Source organism: Setaria italica, chromosome II, assembly GCF_000263155.2.
Source record: "Setaria italica strain Yugu1 chromosome II, Setaria_italica_v2.0, whole genome shotgun sequence".
Lineage (NCBI taxonomy): Eukaryota > Viridiplantae > Streptophyta > Magnoliopsida > Poales > Poaceae > Setaria > Setaria italica.
Window position 1 is genome coordinate 31,710,254 of NC_028451.1, and position 20,386 is coordinate 31,730,639.

A 20,386-nucleotide genomic window follows, 5' to 3' on the forward strand; every position below is an offset into this window, starting at 1 on the left:
GCTTGGCCAGTATGGGCCTAGAATGGGCCGGAGAAAAGATTAGTTAAAGAAGAAGGTTAGCCCGTGGGATATGATAACTAACTCCGATATGAGTTGTGTTTGTAAATGTTTATTGTTATTTTAAATTAGAGATAGATCCTAGTCGGTTAGGAAATCAGTTATAACAGGCTATAAATAGCCACCTCTTGAGGTTTGTAAAAGGATGCATCAATCAATACAACAAATCTACTTATTCCTCGTACTTTACTTTCAAGTTGGTGACTTCGCCAAAAATCTTTTCTTTTCACGAGTTCATACGAATTGGCAGGACTGCATCGACACAATCTCCGGCCGATTTGTAAGTTTCGTTTATCGAGTAATATCTAAGCTTTAACCTCGGGCGCATCGCTGTCGTTTTATTTAGATTTATTCACCAGTTATCGATATTAACTAGAATTATAGGTTTTATCTATTGCTCTAGTTTTATCACCAGTTATCCAGCTTGACATTCGAATTGTCGGCTTCATCGCTGTTGTTATTCTTATTTATCACCATATAGCCGATTAGATCTGTTTCAAGTGTTGCATTTGTAGTGTTGTTTAAATTTGCTCTAGCAATTTCTTTGCAATCGCTACGTGATCATCGGCTGCTCTATAGCTGATCATCTCTACAATAAATCGGCCGATTCACTGATACGCTTTTCGAGACAGATCGGAACTTTAGCCGATCGAAACCCCTGGAATTTAATACTTTTCTTTCCTTGTCAATCAACAGGTCAGATTGACTGGCACGCTGCGTGAACCGCACCAGGGCAATAATCCGAACAGGAGTTAAGCAGATTCTCCCGAGTCGTGTGTCCGACGCTGAAGATCATCGGTCAATTTTTAGCGCCAACAGCAGTGTAAATTCATAAGTTGAAAATAGAAGCAAACAACAATACAATTTCTTCATCTTTTTCGTCAAGACAAGTCATCAAAGCACCAACAAAAGTGGATTGAGAACCTACATCGATATAGTATTCACAAAATTATTTCAGAGATAGAAATTCTTGTTGAATTTTTCTTTCATTTTAATAGACATTGCTTCTACCTTAGGAGTATCACTGCTTTGCCACTTCCTAATTGCAAAAAAAAAATATTGCATATTTTGGGGAAGAAAAGGTTGGCTGTGACATATCTAGTGCCTGACAGTAGCTCAGTTACATCATAGAACATCTTTAACCTGTCACAAAGCTCTCTAGCAAACTTCCAATCATCTCATCTTCAGATGGAACACATGGAGCACGAGAAGCAAGACGCTCAAAAACATCTTGGTAAAGTAGTGCGGTGCTAAGCATGATATAAGTTGAGTTCCATCTAGTTTTACAATCAAGAGCAATTCTTTTTTCATATTTTCCTTTCATTTGTGCTGCCATTTTCTCAAACTTCTCATGTCTTTTAGGAGTGGCCGACCAGTATGCAACACTATCACGCACTTTATCAATTCCATTCTCCATGACACTCATTCCATCTTTCACAATCAGATTTAAAATATGTGCAACACAACGCATATGAATTAATTTGCCCTTCAACATATAAGAGAGGAGTGGTAACTTACCTTCCATAGCGGCCTTGTTCTTTGCAAGGCCATCACCATCAGTGCCAATCATATTCTTCATGAGGTTGTCATTGACACTACAATTGTCAAGAGTTATAATGGACAAATTCCTCTCAATATGCCAATGTAGGAGAACTTCATGAAGAACATCAGTTATAACCTCCGCTGTATGTGGCGTTGGAACATAAATAAACCTACAACAAGAAAATATCATAAGTGAATAAGTGATTGTGGTGGACAGTTTGCTCCAATGGAATAAATGCACAAGTTGGAGCCAGCAGCCACCAGTCACGCTGTCGGAGTCTTCTGCTTATGCCGACTAGGGAGGAGCGGGTCCGAAGCGGGGAAGAAGAGGACCGGATGCTCGTGTAGAGGGGCTGTCCTGCACTAGCGATGAAGCCCGGGAGAGGAGCTGGCAGCCACTAGTCGCAGTGTCAGAGCCTTCTGCTTGCGTCGGCCAGGGAGGAGTGGGTTCGAAGGGGGAGGAAGAGGATCACGGATGCTCGTGTAGAGGAGCGTCGCTAGAGTGGGAGGGGGCCGCCGGCGTCGAAGGCCGGGCGCCGCCGCCGCACAGAGCCCACGAGGGTCGGGGAGGGGAGGGGATTACGAAAAAAGGGGGTGAGAGGCGGCGCGGCCGGGAAAAAAAATGGGGGAGGTGGGACGGTGGGGTGGAGCAGACAATGCAGAGAGTCGGACGCCGATCAGAGGGCTAGAAAGCATCAGAGGGACGACCATGGGGTGGGGTAATACGAAGGATTTATATAGGAGTAGAGAAGAGAAGAGATAGTATGCACATCGTACCCCTGCAATGACATGTCAGGCGGTAGAGAGCTCGGATAGCCGCGCGTCTCAAGCTTATTGGTTGCATAATCGGGAATGCACACCACCACCACGAGATGCGACACCAACAATGCCATGCTCTCTTGAAGGCAGCGGCGAGGCTCCCTTCCCCATCTCTTAGCTGGCTTCTCCCCTCGTGCTTCCCTCCTTGTCCTTGGTAGCTGTGGCGAGGGGCTCCTATGAGGCCAGCTCCGGTGGCTTTGCGACCGGATCCACCCCCGCGGTGGTTGGATTTGTGACCTCCGCCGCCTGATCTGCATGCTGCAGGGCCTTTGTCGGGTGTCGGCATGGCTTTCTGTGGAGGTCGGTTAGGCGTCTGGCGCCTGCTTATGCTAGTCCACTAGGTGTTCGGCGACTGCTTGACTTGATAGTGTGCGGCGTCGATGGCAGTCCGGTGCCTGCTCGCCGTGGCTCGACCTGTGGGATGCAACTTGGCCCTGCAGCACGGCCTCACAGCATGCTACTGCAGGGTTGGCCGGTCACGGTGCAGATCGAGCTCAGTGGTGCAGCCTAGCCTAGCCAATCCTTAGTGGGGCTCTAGGTGAGGCGACAGCCCACGGCCTGGCGCAGGTGCCTGGGCAGCCAGCTCGGGGCCCTACGGCAGCGGCGTTGGCTTGCGACCTGGAGCTTACAGCTCTCTTTCTCTAGTGGCGTGCTTGACGGGTACGCTTGTGCTGTTTGTGTGATGTCTGGTGATGGTGGGGACGTCCGTGTGGTTACCAGCACCAGTGATGGGGGCTGCAGCCATGGTGGCGCTGCGCTAGGGTATGCTAGATGTTAAAGAAGCGCGTCGTGCAGGCTCAGTGGTGGCAAGGCCGGCCGTGCCTTGGCTGCTCTCTCATGGACGGGTCTGTTGAGGTCGAGGTGAGCCTAGACGGTGATGTCTCCGGATGCCGCTTCCTCCTCGGAGGCATCCACTTTGCACCTCTTCGTCCTTTATGAAAACCTAACCTTTTTGGCTGGCGATGACGGTGCCATTAGCGTCATGATCTTCCTGAAGACATTGTCAGACAAATCCGGCTTCATAGTTCATCATTCCTCGCTTGACTGCGGCAGTTGTTGGCTAGGTGTTTTGCTTTCCGAACTGGTTAATGGAAGCAGCCGTTAACCTTGCGATTCAGTAATTAAGTTCTCACGATTTTCCCTAAAAATATATATAATCAACAGCTTTTCTACCTAATTTATTACTGCATAAAAATATATATAATCAACGCAAGTACCACCGCCCATTGATTGGGCACTCTCTCGAACTATACTAGTCCGGTGTAGTACATAGGACACAGACCACTACAGCGCGGCACCACGCAATTCAAGCTCTCCGAAACAAGTCGCAAGCTTCACACATCTCCTAGGCGTGTTTTGTGGATTTTGCAAGTAGTTGCTTGGACGATACCAGTAGGTTCTTGTACCTGTTCATCCACAGATCAATCATGACACGTAAAGTGAGGAACATATGGGATAACCATTTTGACATGTAAAGCTCCACAGATTGGTGTTATCTCAACAACTCACAGCACATTTGTAAATTTAGTCACGTGAAGACACTGAGCCAGTAACAAACACTTCCCATGTACAACCAAATGGTGAGTCATGCCCAAGTCACACTGATCTGATACATGCTAACGGCCCACGCAACATTACAAACAACCCGCATACCACGCAAACATTACAAATTCAGTTTCATGAAAAGCAGGAGAGACACTAATCCTTGACGTGTAAACAAAAAGTGAATCCGTTTTATCTCAACAACATGTACAACCCAATGCAACAAGAACGAGCCATGCCAAAGTACAGAGCGGATCCAGATCAACCTCGACTGGCTATACACAAAGCGACCGATGAGTCATTTGTTTATATCCATCCAAGAACGCATTTGGTAAAGCGTTCGTGTGCAATGTGTGTACAACCATCAGTATCATATCCTACCATGTCATCAATCAAAGCTATAAATAACCCTCACACGCCTATGCTCTTCTCCACCACCACCATCGACCTCTCAGCTCAGACACCAAAGAACAGAACAGAAACCTAGCCAATTAACACCATGAAGGCGATCCTCGCTGCCCTGGCTCTCCTGGCCCTCGCCGTGAGCGCCACCTCCACGCACACGTGCCCGTGCCATCAGCAGCCGCCGCCGCAGACGTATCCCCACCAGCAGCCGCCGATCCTGACCCAGTGCGGCGAGCTGCTGAGGCAGCAGTGCAGCCCGACGCCGACGCCCTACTGCTCGCCGCAGTGCCAGATGCTCCGGCAGCAGTGCTGCCAGCAAATCAGGCTGGTGGAGCCCCAGCACCAGTACAACGCCATCTACACCATGGTCTACCAGATGGTGCAGCAGCAGCAGCCGCCCTACGGCGGCGGGGTCCAGGGCCAGCAGGTGGGGGTGGTGGCGGCGCAGATCGCGCAGCAGCTGACGGCGACGTGCGGCATGCACCAGCAGCCTCCCTATGGCGGCGTCCCCTACTGATTGATGAACGGATAAGTGATGTAATATGTGTGGCCGCTGGCGAGCTAGCTATGGGGTAATAAAGTGTCATGCATCACACCATGTGTGAGCGATGACACGAATAATTCGAAAGATATAATTCCTTTACCATGTTAACGATCGAGATCCTTGTTTTGCCAGTGATAACAAAGAGTGTTCGGACCATTTATCAGTGAAACAACGAGCATTCACATTGGATAAGGGTTGGCGTATCCAGATTTGGATCGCCAACAACGCAAAAATGGAAAATTTAGATCCACGTTATAAAAAAAACTAATATTTAGGTATATACCATCAAAAGATTTAACGGTAAATATTTACCATAAAAGTGACTATATTATAGCTATCTACCATTTTGTTTGCCTCCGTCAGTTTTGCCTCGTTCACTTCGTCGATGAGCTGGCGTCGTTGCATAGCGGCCAGTGACGGGCGAGGGGAAATGATGACGTCAGCTGCAGGCGCCGGTGGCGTCGTGGTTCGGACTACCTGCACGTGGGCATGCTAGATCAACCGGTGCCAGGGGATGGAGTGTGGGGCGGCTGGGCCTGCGGCTGCTGCGGGAAGGGGGAGGCGGTAGCAGCGCTACACACGGGAGCAGAGGAGGACGGGGCGATGTGTGACGTGGAAAAGAAAAAAGCGACGTATAGGCTTTTTTATTTGCTTGTGGGTTCCACTTGTACGGTCGATCTGCTCCTACGGTGATGGCGATGCGGAGGCCACATGCTCTTTTGTTGGTCCTCGACGATGTCGACGGGAGCAAAATTATGGCAAGTGGCAAACGGAATGGTAGATGATTATGGGTCCGTTTGGATCCCTCGCTGTCGATAGTCTCGCCTCACCCGCTCGCCTTCCTAGCATCCAAATCGACGGTGGAGTGATCCATCGATGGCGACGGAGTGCGATTCGACTGCAACGAGTCTGATTTGATGGCAGCAAGGTCCAATTCTGCGGTGGCGAGACCCAATTCGGCCAGTGCGAAGTCCAATTTGGTGGCAGCGAGGCTCGATTCGGCAGCCCCAGAGCGGACCTCGATTTGATGGCAATAAGTACGTATTCGTGATATCTTGTGCTCATCTCACATTCATCTTGCGAGCAAGCAAACCTTACCAGCGCAGGAGAGTGGAATCGGCTCTCCTACCTAAGCAAGGAAATCCTTGCCCAGCCGGGCATGCTTGCTGGCAAAGCAAGCTCGAAGCTCTAGCAAACCGCTAGCCTTGCCTGGCGAGGCAAGGATCCACACAATAGATCATATTTTGAAGGTAAATATGTTCAATTAATTTTTTTATGATATATATCTAAAGATTAGTTTTTTGATGATATGGGTCCAATTTTTCCATGCAAAATTGACAGAAAACGCCCGTTTTGCAATTGCAACTAGTAGCTACGAGTTGCCATGTGTCGGAGTTAGAGACGAACGATAAGTTAGACTTGAGGATACAGTTGTCTTAAGCGGCGGTGGACAGTGCCGGCGCGATTGAGCCACCAGCCACGGCAACGAGATCACCGCCTGCCTGCAAGGTGATGCTAGTGATAGCGAGATCACCGCCTACCTAATTTGGGTCCAATATCAGGAAGCGCGACAAAAACGAGTCCAGTCGAAATCTTAGGTGGTGTTTAGATCCAAAGTTCACGGACTAAATTTTAGCTCCTAAAATTTAGCCCCTAAAATTTAGTTTTGCTGGGGTGTTTGGATCCATGGGCTAAATTTTAGTCATCATCAAACAATGAATGATTTGCCCTCCCTCCTCACTCCTACTACCACCACCAGCAGCAGCAGCGAGATCCAAAATCCGGCGCTCCAGCTCCTCCCGCCTCTCGTCCGCGCGAGCTCGGGCGGCGCCGGAGGCGGCGGGGCCGGAGGAGGCGGTCGGGCGGAGGCGGCGCGGCCGGCCGGAGGAGGCAAGCTCGGGCGGCGCCGGAGGCGGAGGAGAGAGAAAGTGCAGGAGGGGCAAGGCACGGAGGCCGAGGAGAGAGGAAAGGGGGCAGGGGTGGAATTTGTGGTCCAGGTTCACTTTTAGCTCCTTCTTTGGGGGCTAAAATTTAGCTCCAAAATTTTAGCTATTTATCACTTTTAGCCCTCCTGTTTGGATCCCAAGAGCTAAATTTTGAGCTAAAAGTGCAGAGCTAAAATTTAGCCCTTGGATCCAAACAGGCCCTTATTGCAAATTTGCCCCAGTTCTTTTAGGTCTGATTTAACAGAAGGTGTGGATGCAAGCCAGGCAAATTGTCTATGCAAATTTTCCAGGACTGTTCCTTCCATCAAATTGTTTCAGGAAAACCTAGCAAAGGAAACAACTACTGCATGCCCGCATCTATATAGACACAGCGAGATACATAAACAGAAGCTTATACCACATCTAAGTATCTAACCAACAACTACTGTAGGAACTTGCCTTGTTGTCAGTTGTTACATGCTATATAAACCTCATAGCCACTAAATTAATGGGATGATACAGATCAAACACTACATAGCTTCAAGGTACTTTCCCCTCTTTCCATCAGCCTATCCTCTATTCTAATGATTCTGCTCCCAGTAACATGGGGCCAAAAAAGAAAAGAAAAACTAAGAAGAAAATTAAACATTTCTTGATACAGAGGCGGTATTTGCAAAACCGTTAGCTACTTTTGGCGGCGGTGGCTTCTTCTTGTAGTTTGCTAGACTACAGTGGGGGCAGATGTATTCCAGTCCATCTGTCTTCGCGTAATCCTGGAAAAAGGAAATGGCAGAACGTGAAATCAAGCTAGTGACATTAGGAAAGGGTAGCATGGTGAAATTCTATTCTTTTTTACCTTGAAAGTGCCTAGTCCTTGTCGTCTGTCACAACCGAAGTGGGCCCATTCACCGCACAAACCACAGTTCACCCAATCTCCAGGTGCGCTACTGCAATTACATAAAAAAAAAGGTCAGATTCAATCATGACAATATGGGTATTGAAGCAGATAGGTTGAAAGAATATGCCATCGAACCTGTGACAAAGTAAGCAGCATTCGCCATCCACATCATCATGCGCTAACTCATATTCCAACAAGTATGTTTCATAGTGCCTTTTCAGTGTGTTCCCTACACCCTAAATGTATATAAAAAGAAGCGCGTACAATTAGAACTCAGTTAACATTTGACTAGATCAATAAGGTAAAAAGTGCATACAATTAGAACTCAAGTTAACCCTGTCCTTCAGGATGAACCTAAAGGCAGGATCAGACGGTGGAAAAAAGTATCAAAGAACCGAACAGTATATACATACAGTCATTCTATTTGTTGCAGTATGGTTGCGCATCTTTGAGAATACTTGACCCTTCCAATTTATGCCATTGCCCACATAAAATCCACCTCTAGATACCACCTAAAAGATAATCAAAATCTTTATTAGGAAACAAGCCAATAATACATGTTTTTTTCGACCTCCTTATTTCACCGAAAAAAAAGGTGTGAAGAATTACCTCTTTGTACAAGTTATAGAGATCAAGGCGCTTGGCATTAAGGATTGCATCAGGAAATTCAGCAAGTCCTCCATGAGGTACAAGTCGATTGTGACCCCGCTGAATTAAAAACTGCATGACATCCTTCAAGAAGTCCTCCTAAAAAGGTAGTAAACAACAGATCATTTAGCCTAATTATGTAGTTGTACAGAATTATATCATCGTGCATGATTCATGAAGGTTCAAGATGCGTACCTCAGAGCATACTTGGATAGGCAACCTATCACATCCATGTTTCTTCATTGGCAGAGGATTCAGTTGAATCACTGATGGAGTATGAGATGGCCCCGATGTTGATTTTCTGTGTGTAGTTGGAGCAGAGGATACTAAACTATGCTTCACAGGTGGCGCAGCTGGCAAGCTTGGCTTAACCAGACTAGTATCATGAAGGCCAGTTTCAGGTAAACCCATGAATGGATGCATTTGTTGCTTTCGAGAGTGAGGAATGGGCCTCATAGTTGCAGGCTTCAATTTAGCCTGGGAGGATGGGAACGAGGAAGGCCCTTCCGTCAGATGTTTCTTGTCTTCCAAAACTCCATTCGCACCCAAAAGATTTGGTCTTGATTCTGAAGCCACCTTAGTTCTGTCCTTGGTAAGGGAGGCTGACCATCTTGGCAGATGAAAATATGGACCATTTTCATTAGCCAAATCTTTGCTCTGACTTGAGCAGAAGAAAAGAAGGCGGTCTGCATCTCGCCTCTCAAATGAAGCAACAGGAGTACCATTTATACAACCAATTCCAAGCGCAACCAAGCTTCTGTATGATATTTCTGGTGCTAAATGCTTCAGAACCTAGACATTCAAAGAAGAAAATTAAGTTCAAGATGACAAATACTCATTCAATATGTATGTAAGCACTAGAACTTCATACAAGTGAAATTTATATGATAAAAACGCACATCGACGGATCAGGAAATTCTAAGCAATGCATATTATATGCAGCAAGTGTTGTAATCTAACCTGCGCTGCCCACTTAGGTAGGGTCATCCAAACTTCAAAAGTAGAAGCCCCACAAGCCGTGGACATGGAAGTTAAAGGCTCACTTGATGATAACTTATCCTCATTATTTGAGAGAGCACGGACTAGCTGGCTCTTCTCAATGATTTCATTCTTGATGTGGCTCTCTAGAAGCTGCATGGACAGATGAGCACCATATTACATTGCAGCAGGAGCAAAAGGACATGTCCAAGGTCTGAGGAATATGTACCTGGTCATCAAAACAAGTTTGTGCACTACCAGAAACGAGAAGTGACACATGGGAAGAACTGCAGGTACTGATATCACAGCGCATAGTAACCATCCCACGTGGTAATGATGCGGCTTCAAGAGGTGGCGGAGAGGCACTGCCAGACAGGAGAAACAACAAATCAGTCTCCGGTAACGAAAACAATCTACGGCAAAGGCACATTGGCAGTAAACAACAACTTTAAGTTCCTTAACACAATAAAATATCAGGTAACATGCAGAAGATAGATAGTAGTATTTATATGAAGGCTCATTTCTTAATACAATGGTTTTATCAATGAAGGCTCACACTCCTTAATTTTTCCAGTAAATGATATTCTGTTTCTAGCCATACCATTGTCATTTTCTTATCATGAATTGAAAAGAATAATACACATCTACAGAATTGAGTATGAACTACCAATACATTAGTGCATGACAGCATTCCAACCGAATTTGGTTAATAGCTCAGAGTCATCAATATAAAGATAAAAAGAACTAGAACTATAACAGACAGCAATCCAAGGTACCTGATTCGGTTCTGCAGTTTGCTCCCACGAATCTGTGAAAAGAAAACCAACCATAACATGAGCTCTTCAAGCAACAGAAGAATAGAAAAATCAGATGTTCCATACAATTTATATAAGAATTTAACATGGAACATCTAATATTTGCATGGTTGTTTTATGTGTCAGCATCCTTTGAACAAGAAAAGAAGTCTTTGATTCCCAGCTCACAGTTATGTATCTAAAAATTGTGGTCTGACTAATAGAAATAGACCAAGTAAGGGACGAAATAATGCATCTTGCGAATGATGTTCTATAATTTTCATTGATAAATATCGACGACACTGCTCATCTAGTAGTGCACATATGCGATGTGCCTTTGCATTGCACATCTAATTTGATTTTTTATTTTAGGCTCCTTCAGAAAATATCATGTAAATCAGTGAATAATTGTCATGGGTATTGCAATAAGAGCATAACATTGCCATATTTCTAAATTACTGGTACATACACTAAAAAAAATATCACATCTAATGAGAAACAGTTTTCTAAACAAGTTTATCGACTATGGAGTGTACTCAATACAATGCTAAGACTGAAGAATTATCTGTCCTTGCCATAAAAAAAAAGTTTCAACACAACAGAGACTGTTGAGCTAGAATTCTTTTGTCCATACTTCAATATTCAGAAGTGCATTCAGACCGTCTTCTAAAGAGCCCAATAAACAAGGATCCTACAGGAGAGTAAAAAAGATAATCATTAGTTTGCATTGGAACTAACATAAGGAATAATGTTTGGACATAAATATAAAAGCTTACCAAGGTGCATGGCACTCCACAGAGAAGTAATTTCATGGTGATTTCTTCATCATATATTTTTATAGCCGGGGTCACTTCAGAAGAACCTTCTTCATCAACAGTCTCAGTCTCAGGTGCACTTATATTTATTTTTGGAGCATCCCCCAGGAGACGAGGACCAAGTTTAACACTTTGCACATGATTGTTTCTTACACAATATAAACGGAATGATGCATGAGCAAGCTGAAAAGCATCCCATGTATGGCTCACCGAACTGCATCCAAGCAAGAGCAAATTAGTAATGTTTCTACTTGTGTGGATCTAATTGAAGAGGGAGAGGGAATACCTTTGAATTACTGACATCAGTGCATGGCGAAAATGAGATGCTGCATAAGATGAGAATGAATTTCTCCAGTATATTACATACGGGATCCCCTGAAATAAAATAATATCACCATTTGCAAAGCTACATAAACAACAAAATTGGTTTTCCTTCAAACAACAAATTACGAACGTGTGGCACTTAACAACTTGTTTAGATGTAAGGAAACATAAGGATGAAAAATGGTAGGAAACAGATTTGTAGAAACAAGCTAGCAGCAGCATGACATTGTCGCCAAACTAACCAAAGCAAAACCAAAATCCATGAAACGTGCAAACATGATGCTATGGGAAGTGGCCAAATACCAAGTAACAAAAGAGTTCGATTTTAGACATTGATAGTGTCCAGCAGAACTTTGGCTAGTAATTCTACTACAGTATAACTACAAATCATAGCAAAATTATAAGTATGAAAGTCTTTTTGAGATAAATCTACATACCATTTTTAAATGCTCAATCAATGTACACAAATTGATTAATGATAAATAAGTTGATAGGTTGACCGCATGGAACCAAAGATGTCAGTCTTTTGCGACTGGAGGGACTGAGGGAGTAATATTCTAGTTGTTCAAGAGATGTGATTATTGTACAGGAAAACTGTCTACCTTCGAATGAACTGCTTGGGCAAGTTTTTCACCAATAGGAACTTCCAGATAAACCTGTGTCAAGAGTATATCAGGACATGACTAAAGTAATGTACAATAAAAATCTTAGGTAATGTACAATACACATTCCAAAAGTATCAGGTTTATAAGCAACCATTAAAATCAAAGAATTTGGACCACGTGGCAATATAAACAATATATCAGGGCATGCCAAAGGTAACGTACAATACACGTTCCATATGCATCTGCGAAGTATCTAAAGAATTTGGGACGTGGCAATATAAACAATATATCAGGACATGAAAAAGGTAACATACAATACACGTTCTATATGCATCTGCAAAGCACATGAAGAAACTTTTCTATTGCCGGATACAGGGTTTTTTCCATATGTATTTCCATTATCCAAATGAAACATTTTATAGTAAGATGGGTGGTATGGTCGGAAATTATTATTTTTGTATCGAATTATTCAGAACTGGATTCAGCATCAGAGCACGAAGCTTACTCAAGTAGTTGTGACATGGGTACTTTCAGACAATCAGCCTCCTTGTTCAAGCAATAGGCAATTGTTGTGAAATGCAATAATGAAATAAACATACTGGCATAGTCGATGTTTTCCCATACTGGCATTTGCCGTTCAATTAACAGCCAAATGCACTACAAGCTGCCATCACCCTTTGACTAACAAGTAATAACAACGGCACACACTTTAGAAATGCCCAGAGCTTACTATCGTGGGGAATGGTGGGCTAATGAGAGTGCTAAACGCCTGTGGATCGGAGACGTCGGCGTCCCCCCACACAAGCGAGCCAATCTCCTTCTCATCCTCGAGCTGCTCCCCCTGGATGTACAAGAAGTTGGGCTGCACCACTCGCTGCGCCTCAAGGAACTGCTCGGGAGTAGGATTGAACAGAGTGTGCACCTGCATTTGAAAGCCCCCTCATTCAGCTCACACACAGAGGGGAGCAGAAAACATACCATCACCACACTCAAGCGAGAACAGCACCAACTGACCTCCAATCTCCCGACCGAGCTAAGCTCAGGGAACGGGTACGACGGCCGCAGCCGCTTCGCCTCCGGCCCGGACTTCGCTGCCGTCACACGCTTCTCGGCGTGCTTCCCACACAGCACGGCGAGGAGCACGCAGTTGCTCCGCGAGAAGCTCTGGATTTGAGACATGGCTGGCTGGTCGGAGCCTTCCCAACGGCGGCCAGACAAGAGAAACCCCTCCCCTCCAAATCTACCTCACGCGTTCATGGAACAAACCCTGCGGACACCGAAACCAGATCAGGAATCCCCCAAAATCCAAACCAAATCCGCAGCGAAACCCCACGAATCTGAGCGGGCAACCTTACCTAGGCGCGATTTTGCGGCGGAACCGGCGGCGGCGCAGCTCGAATCGACGCCCGGACGCGGCGGGGAAGCGGTGGATTCGATCTGGGGGCGAAGGGGAGGGAATAGGAAGAGTAAAGTGCGCGAGAACACACGGCGCCTCGGCCAGCCCTAGACGATTTGCGGAAATAGCTCACAACAACGCGAAAGCAAATCCCACTGCGGAGGCAATAAAAAAGAGGACGCGTAGATGTGGTGGTGGCGAATCGGCCCACGCCCCCATCCCGATCGAGCCAAACACACAGCAGAAGCAACCAACCACACCAAGCGCAATCCAGGAGAGAGTGAGAGACAGAGAAAATCTCTCCAAGAAACCGAACCAAAAGCTGGAGCGGGATCAACAGCGGATCAGGCAGGCGGGGCTCATCCCATCACCAGAGGCGACCAACCAACTGACAACAAATCCCGCATCACAGAGGCACAAAACTTTGGAACAGTCTGGGCTCGCCCAGGGAGGCGTCAAGATTGGATTTTTGACGGGGCGTGGGGAGGGCGGCCCGGAGATTCTCGCGGACTTTTCCTCCTCGGATTTTTGCACCCCCCCGCCTGCTCGCTCACCCGCTCGTAATCACACGCATCGCCTGCATCCTCCTTTCCTGATGATGCGTAGTAACGCGCGTCGTAGATGAGTTGTTGATGTGCGCCTGCTCCCTGCTGGCGCTGGTGCGTTGTTTTCCTCGGCGCTTTTTCGTTTTCTCCTTTTCCTCCTCCGCTTCATTACTGCTCCGGGGGACGGCCGCTAGGAAAAACACGGATTAAAAGATTAGGAATTTCGGGAGCAGGATTGGGTTGCGGGAAAATAATCTCTTTCTTTCTGGAAGAATTGTTTTTGCCGGGATCGGAATATCGGATGCTGCTTTTGGGTCTGCATGGGAGTATTTTTGCTGGTGGCGTTTGGGTGCAGATCGATTCGGTGTGGCCTGCGGTGTGGCGTAGGGTTGCGATCTGGCCTGGGCGCTCGAGCCTGACGAGTGCATCGGAATTCGGGAGCGTGCACGGGTTGCTTCGCTCACGGCAGGGTTCGCGTCTGTGTTCGTGGAATCGAGGGAGCGAAGGGCCCGTTTGATCCGTCTGGGCGTGTTCCCAGCGGTGGAGCGAGCGTGCCGTCACCGTCACCGTTAGGGAATGGGCGGTCGTGTCTCTGCCTGGTGGGTCCTGCCCTTGGTGATCGGTGTTAGCGAGGTTAGCGCCGTCTGAGATAGGGGCCCACAGCATCAGCCCATGTGCTGGTTTGGTCGTGGACTCGTGGTACTGTGTTCATAACAGTGGACTATTATTAACGGAATTCTTCGTTGCCTGCAGCGAAAGGTAATTTTGGTTTACACACAGTATACCAAATTACATTTTTTTTTGCGTGCGCTACTACCGTGTCTCGTGGTCAAATAGAGTCAGTTTGGTTTTTTATCTTAAAAAAAAAATCTGGATGTTCCCGTGCTTTCATATCTTCCGGCTCAAATCGCTTTCTACCTTTCTCCCAATGTGACATCCTGTCAAAGGAGCCTTGCATTTGCATGTGTCATTATTTTGGAACTCCTGCTACGTACTATATTCATCATGAAAACTAGTGAAGTCATCAGCCGATCTCCTTGCAGAGAACAGTAGCAAAATAGCAATCACATAGTTTTAAATTTGTTGAATTCAAATTTCATACAGAGACCTTTTTCTATCAACATAAAAAGGTTGATTCATATCTTTGTGAACTTTTCATCTTAGAACTCTTTATAGCTTGGCTCATATTTTTTCCCCTCACTCCATCTAAAACCTTTTCATATGTGTTTCTGTTTTCCTGAATGATCTCTAGCCATTTGACTATTTGAGTTGCTATGCCTAACAATAGATATGGACATATGATCACCAGTCACGTTCGAGGAGAAAGTGTTCACATGGGACAGTAATTCTTCATTGCTAATATCTTGCGCGGTAAAGAATCATTCACAGGAGTATCCGAATGAGTTTTCCATAGCACGAGGAGATTGTAGCATGGATTGATGAATCGTTTCCGTAGTTGAGGTCAGTTACCCATCATTCTCATTTTGTAGCATAGGTCTTGTACTCAATCATTTAGATTTTCTTTCTTAAGGACTAATTTTATTATCAAAATAACACCAGTGGAGAACCATAGCATTCGTATTATGCATCTTGACCCTAGACAAGATAACTCATTTGTCTCTCTTAGCACCGATAGATACACACACAATGAGATATGTAGGAGTATCGCTATGCCACAATTTCTCTTGTCAACATACTAGTCCAAGATAACTAGCCGTTTGTATCCAGCACATACTCTCTCGGTCCTAAAATAAATGTAATTTTAGTTTTGTCCTAAGCCAACTTATTTCCTATTAAAAAATCCAGGACATCACCATCAGAACGGGCAAAAGGCATATTTGGCAGAATTTAATCAAAGAGGCTTAGTTTTATTGAAATCTTAAAGAATTACTCGAGTTCTAAATGGGTCAAAGGATGGTCGACTAGGATGAGTACAACCACGGCATATATTAACATACGCACTGTTAATGAGCTTGAGGACATACTTCAGCCCAAATTCAAATTCTAAAGAATTACTCCTTCCGTCTCAAAATACTATTCATTTTGAATTCGTTTTGACTTTTCTAGATTATGTACCTAGACATAGTATATATCGTTTTGACTTTTCTAGATTATGTTGTCTAGTATATATCCAGTGCATATCAAAAGCTATGCATCCAGAAAAATTAAAATAAATAGTAATTTGGAACGGAGGTAGTATAAACCAATCTCTCCGCCAATCGTTGTCTTAAGCTTCGCCACTGACCCGGCAGCCGTGCCGGCGAGGCGTGGCGAGTTCTGATCAAACAGCGTTCTGCCGGGGCACCTTACAAGCAGTGAAAGTAATATACATCCATCACGAACTGCATTGTCCAGCCGGCACCAACATGAAAATGTTGTGGAGAACGACAGGCGCTATTAACTTCAGGTACAACGACAATGAGGTATCACAAATTCAGAAAGCTCAGTAATGGAGTACACTCTGGTACTGCTGAGTTCAGATATACATGAATTCCCCACCCCTAACAGCATTCGCCGCTCCCCTCCTGTCTTCCTCCTCTTCCTTTTCGCGCTCCTTCCTGCTCTCGTACACATGGTCATCCGTCCTCAGCTCATGCCGGCAGATCGGGCACGAGTTGTTCTCGTCCTAAACAAAAACAAAACATCATGACTGATTAGCTTATGCTGACTTGTAACAATTATTTTTTTTTTTTGAAAAAAACTTGTAACAATGATGCTACTCTACTCCAAATACACCTAATTATTCAAAGGGTCTAAGAGATGATTACCAGCCATGGCTTCAGGCACGGAGGATGGAAAAGATGCTTGCACGGCAGCTCCTGCATTTTGTCGCCGACAACCAAGTTTTCACGGCAAACAGCACACTCCGTCTCACTACCCAATCTGGCAATGACTTCTTCAGTAACTGTTAGGACAGGTAAATTGGCAACAACTTCCTTTGAAGCTGGGGGTGCCCTGGGTGGATGCTCAATGATACCCTGGCAACAGAAAATTGATGCTCCAGATTAATACATCTTAGTACAGTTTTAGCTAACTGGAGCAGACTTTCATCATAACAGTAGAGTTGTGACAGCTGGAATACAAGCTACACCACAATAAATTGTATGAGTAGCCCAGTACAGTGAAGACAAAAGTACGTAAAACTGCAAATTGACCATGTAGGTCTTAAGAAAGATGACAATTGTTTAGCAACTTAAAGAGAACTATTTCCTCATGCATCAAGACATGGGATGGCCTCTACTTTTCAACAAATTTTGTACTTTCACTTGAATATAGTGCAAATTAAGTTCACGGGTAATTTTCCATGAGATTGGACAAACTAAAGAAAACCATTATCCTCTCTGATGGAACCCAAAAAGATCAGAAGCATATAACTGTACCTCCTTTAGTTGGTTAAGAGACCTAGCAGTGTGCATTGACAAACTATCATGAAAATGTCACCATGAGAGAACATATACCAAATAAGTGGATAAGATTAGTATTTATGCCTACCTGCAGTGATTCTTCCAAGGCAGTTTCTAGATCCCTGTCTCCTGATATGGTTTCTAAGAAGTTCATTATAGCAGGTGCAATATCCTCGGCTCTAGACTCCCTCCTATTGTTGTTCCCATCTTGATCCCCAGAGGATTCAGTTAGTATGCTCAATTCCCGTGCTAAATTATCAGCAACAAGCCATGCTGGAGGTGGAGGTTCCTGTCCTACAGTAAGGTGCCCTTCAAAAAGAAATCTGGTGTCTGCAAAAAGTAACATCTTTTTAGCAAAAAAAATATTTACAAGGGCAAAGATTTTTAAGCAGCAACTGTTATATAAGTGCATGACAAAAATATGTCCACTTTTTTTATATTTACGTACTCAACATGATAAACCAAATAAATGCCTTGTAACCAAATGGTGGGTATCTAAAGCTTAAGTTCTTGTACCATTACCACCAGACCAGTCATATCATAAAGGACTCCGAGTGTTTCTCAACACTTTTGGATGTTGCAATAAAAAAATCACCATAGCATATTCTGACTAAATATTTCGACCGTGTCTATTAATCCAAATGTATTTTTATGTTTTTATTATAGTACATACCTGCTTCCCTGTTGCTTGGCATAGAATCCTCATTTTCTTTTTCATCAAGATGCTCCCGAGCCCTCGAAATACAGCTCTTCAACTGCTCCTTTTCAGCAGGATTAGTTACCAGCTTCTCTGCTCCGACAAAGAGGTTCAGACCAGCACGCCAAAATCCAGGAGCTGTATATCTAGTCTGGAGCACTGTTGCAACACGGCAAACAGTGGAGTACATCTGCAGAAAGTAACAAATTCTCAAAATAAACACAAAGACAATGGCACTTGTAACAGTGAAGAACGAACAAAATGGAGTTTAAAGGCTGTAGCAGTCCAAATAAGTAATTATGTGAAAATAATAAAAAACAGTCATATAGTTGTATTATAGAATGCACAAGCGATTCCAGCTTAAAACAATTGGCTAGCATACACTTTTGAAAAGATTAGTTTTGTGATAATGTAGTTGAAACTTGAAAGGCCCTCCAAAATTGATGCTCTGCATTTTTCCAGCTACATGGGCACATGGCAAATATCTCCATGATATATGTAGGTGCCACGTGGTAGCATATACATATCTTCATGAACTCATAGTTACATATCAAACCGAGAAGCCTTAGTCTTGTTACTCCGTACGGACACATATACTACTAAGCCTGCTTCTTTAGACAGCAACAACAATACATTGTCTCCTATTATCTCTGAACTTCGTAATCTTAACTCATCAAATGATTGTGTGTTTTTGTTTAGATATTTTGAACATGGGGATATAAACTTCCTCTAAATAGTTTGCCCATGCCACTTTTTGTTACCACAGACATGATGATCACATCTTTCTTATAGAATTGCTTAAAGTGATACAACAGAGTTAAAGCAAAACCATGCCATTTTTCAACAGACTCCGTATGCTACTCTTAAATTCAGTCATGTTACTATAAGAAGATCAATATTTTGACCAGAACCACTGAAGAATGACTCAAAAGCCATCCTTACTTTTGAAAACAGTCGTTTGTCGAATTCTGTGCAAACAATCAGGGAAAAACAGTTTCATCGCAGTAAGTTGAGAAGCAGTAAGATCTAAGATCATTCTCGAGTCTCAAGCATAGAGAAGGATTCTCTAGCCCTCCCATGCTGGGATTAGCTGCATTATAATCAGATAGCTGGCAGGCTGACACTCTTAACCATCTATTGCAGAAAACTAAAACGTTACTCCGAAATCCAGTCATGTTACTGGTGTTCTCTGCTCCGGGGAAAACTAAGAGCATTCACCATCTATTGAACACTAGTGAAATTGTTTGACACTCTTAACAAAATTTGTACAGTTTATTTGCTAAATGGAAACCTCATGGCTAAATTCAGCAGTTGCAATATAAAAACAAATCCAACTCGACGCAGTGCTACGGCCTACGTTTCCACAAGCATCGAATTTTGGATCCCAGCAGTGCAGGCCACACAAAATTCCATCTCCTAAACGGCAACGAGCCTTGTATTCTACGACTACCAGGTATTCTGTGATCCATCCATAGCACAGGCTACTCTTGTCGTAGAGACGCAGGCCAGGTCGGGTGGGTTTGGGCTTACCGATTTGCGGAGGGCGGGGGAGGCGCCGGCGTAGCGGTCCCGGACCACGGCGGCGAGGTTGGCGACTGCCTCCTCGAAGTGCTGCTTCTTCCCGAGCCTCTGCCGCAGCGCCTGGAGGCGCGCCTCCAACGCCGCCTCGTCCGTCGCCGTCGTCGACATGGTGGCAGCAGGTTCTGGGGGAGGGCACTGATTGATTTCGATCCCGCCTCTTCTTGGGATTCCGAGAAAATCGTAGCCTTGGTTGGTGCGGGACGGGAGGGAAGGTTTGCGTGCGTCGCCGCGCCGGAGAGGTATAAATGGAGGAGGGCGGGCGGCGCCGGTGGCGGGCGGTGGCTTGGAGGAGAGGAAAGAAACACCGCGGGACGGTGGCCAGGCGGGTGGGCACGCCACCCGGTCGGCGTGTGGACGGAGGACGGGGGCGGAGGAGGCTTGCCGTTAAACTTCAGACGGCAGTGTGACGGAAGACGGATGGGAAGTTGGGAACCTGCACGACGGACGAGCCGACATCATGATGGATCGAAGGAGAGCCGTCGTGTCTCGTTTTTCAGGCCGAAATTGGGCTCGGATGCTGCTGCGATAGGGAGGGGCCGTGATCGCCCACGGGACGCTCCGTGCGTGGCCCGCGTAAGAGGAGCAAGCAGAAGCAGCAAGCAGAGCACCGGGGTCCAGGCCCACCCGACGAGCGTGGGCCTCAGACTTAAGACCCGCACGCACGCACCTCCGCGGATCGACTCGGCTCGGCCCGTCAGCCCCTCCGCGTGGACCCCGACGGGGACGGACGACAAGACGACCAACATCCGTGCCCGTCCGGCCGACCAAAACCGCGGACGCTCGCTGCCTCCGCCGCCGCAGGGTAGCTTCGCCGCGGAGGCGTCACCGTCCCGCGCCTCTAGGGCCAGCGTCTCGGCGCGTCGTCGT

At 45.6% G+C, this 20,386-nt stretch overlaps 3 protein-coding genes across 3 annotated transcripts; 1 reads left to right on the plus strand and 2 right to left on the minus strand.

Moving 5' to 3' along the window:
- The first annotated feature begins 4,393 nt into the window (after positions 1 to 4,393).
- On the plus strand, positions 4,394 to 5,047 carry LOC101786909 (glutelin-2). The gene has a single exon (XM_004956859.2). The coding sequence runs from the start codon at positions 4,460 to 4,462 to the stop codon at positions 4,880 to 4,882; it is 423 nt and encodes a 140-aa protein (XP_004956916.1). The 5' UTR covers positions 4,394 to 4,459; the 3' UTR covers positions 4,883 to 5,047.
- A 2,082-nt stretch (positions 5,048 to 7,129) lies between these two features.
- Positions 7,130 to 14,307, minus strand: LOC101786517 (AT-rich interactive domain-containing protein 4). The gene is made up of 16 exons (XM_004956858.2): positions 13,252 to 14,307; positions 12,911 to 13,163; positions 12,627 to 12,818; positions 11,894 to 11,947; positions 11,254 to 11,342; positions 10,929 to 11,181; positions 10,787 to 10,843; positions 10,135 to 10,166; positions 9,588 to 9,723; positions 9,341 to 9,511; positions 8,576 to 9,172; positions 8,342 to 8,479; positions 8,146 to 8,244; positions 7,868 to 7,968; positions 7,691 to 7,781; positions 7,130 to 7,607 (listed from the first exon to the last, which is right to left on the minus strand). The coding sequence occupies exons 2-16, from the start codon at positions 13,073 to 13,075 to the stop codon at positions 7,476 to 7,478; spliced, it is 2,307 nt and encodes a 768-aa protein (XP_004956915.1). The 5' UTR covers positions 13,076 to 13,163; positions 13,252 to 14,307; the 3' UTR covers positions 7,130 to 7,475.
- A 1,726-nt stretch (positions 14,308 to 16,033) lies between these two features.
- On the minus strand, positions 16,034 to 19,888 carry LOC101786115 (E3 ubiquitin-protein ligase AIP2). The gene is made up of 5 exons (XM_004956857.3): positions 19,469 to 19,888; positions 17,915 to 18,128; positions 17,330 to 17,571; positions 16,606 to 16,815; positions 16,034 to 16,463 (listed from the first exon to the last, which is right to left on the minus strand). Exons 1-5 carry the CDS (start codon positions 19,625 to 19,627, stop codon positions 16,314 to 16,316), a joined length of 975 nt encoding a protein of 324 aa, XP_004956914.1. The 5' UTR covers positions 19,628 to 19,888; the 3' UTR covers positions 16,034 to 16,313.
- Between the last annotated feature and the right edge of the window lie 498 nt (positions 19,889 to 20,386).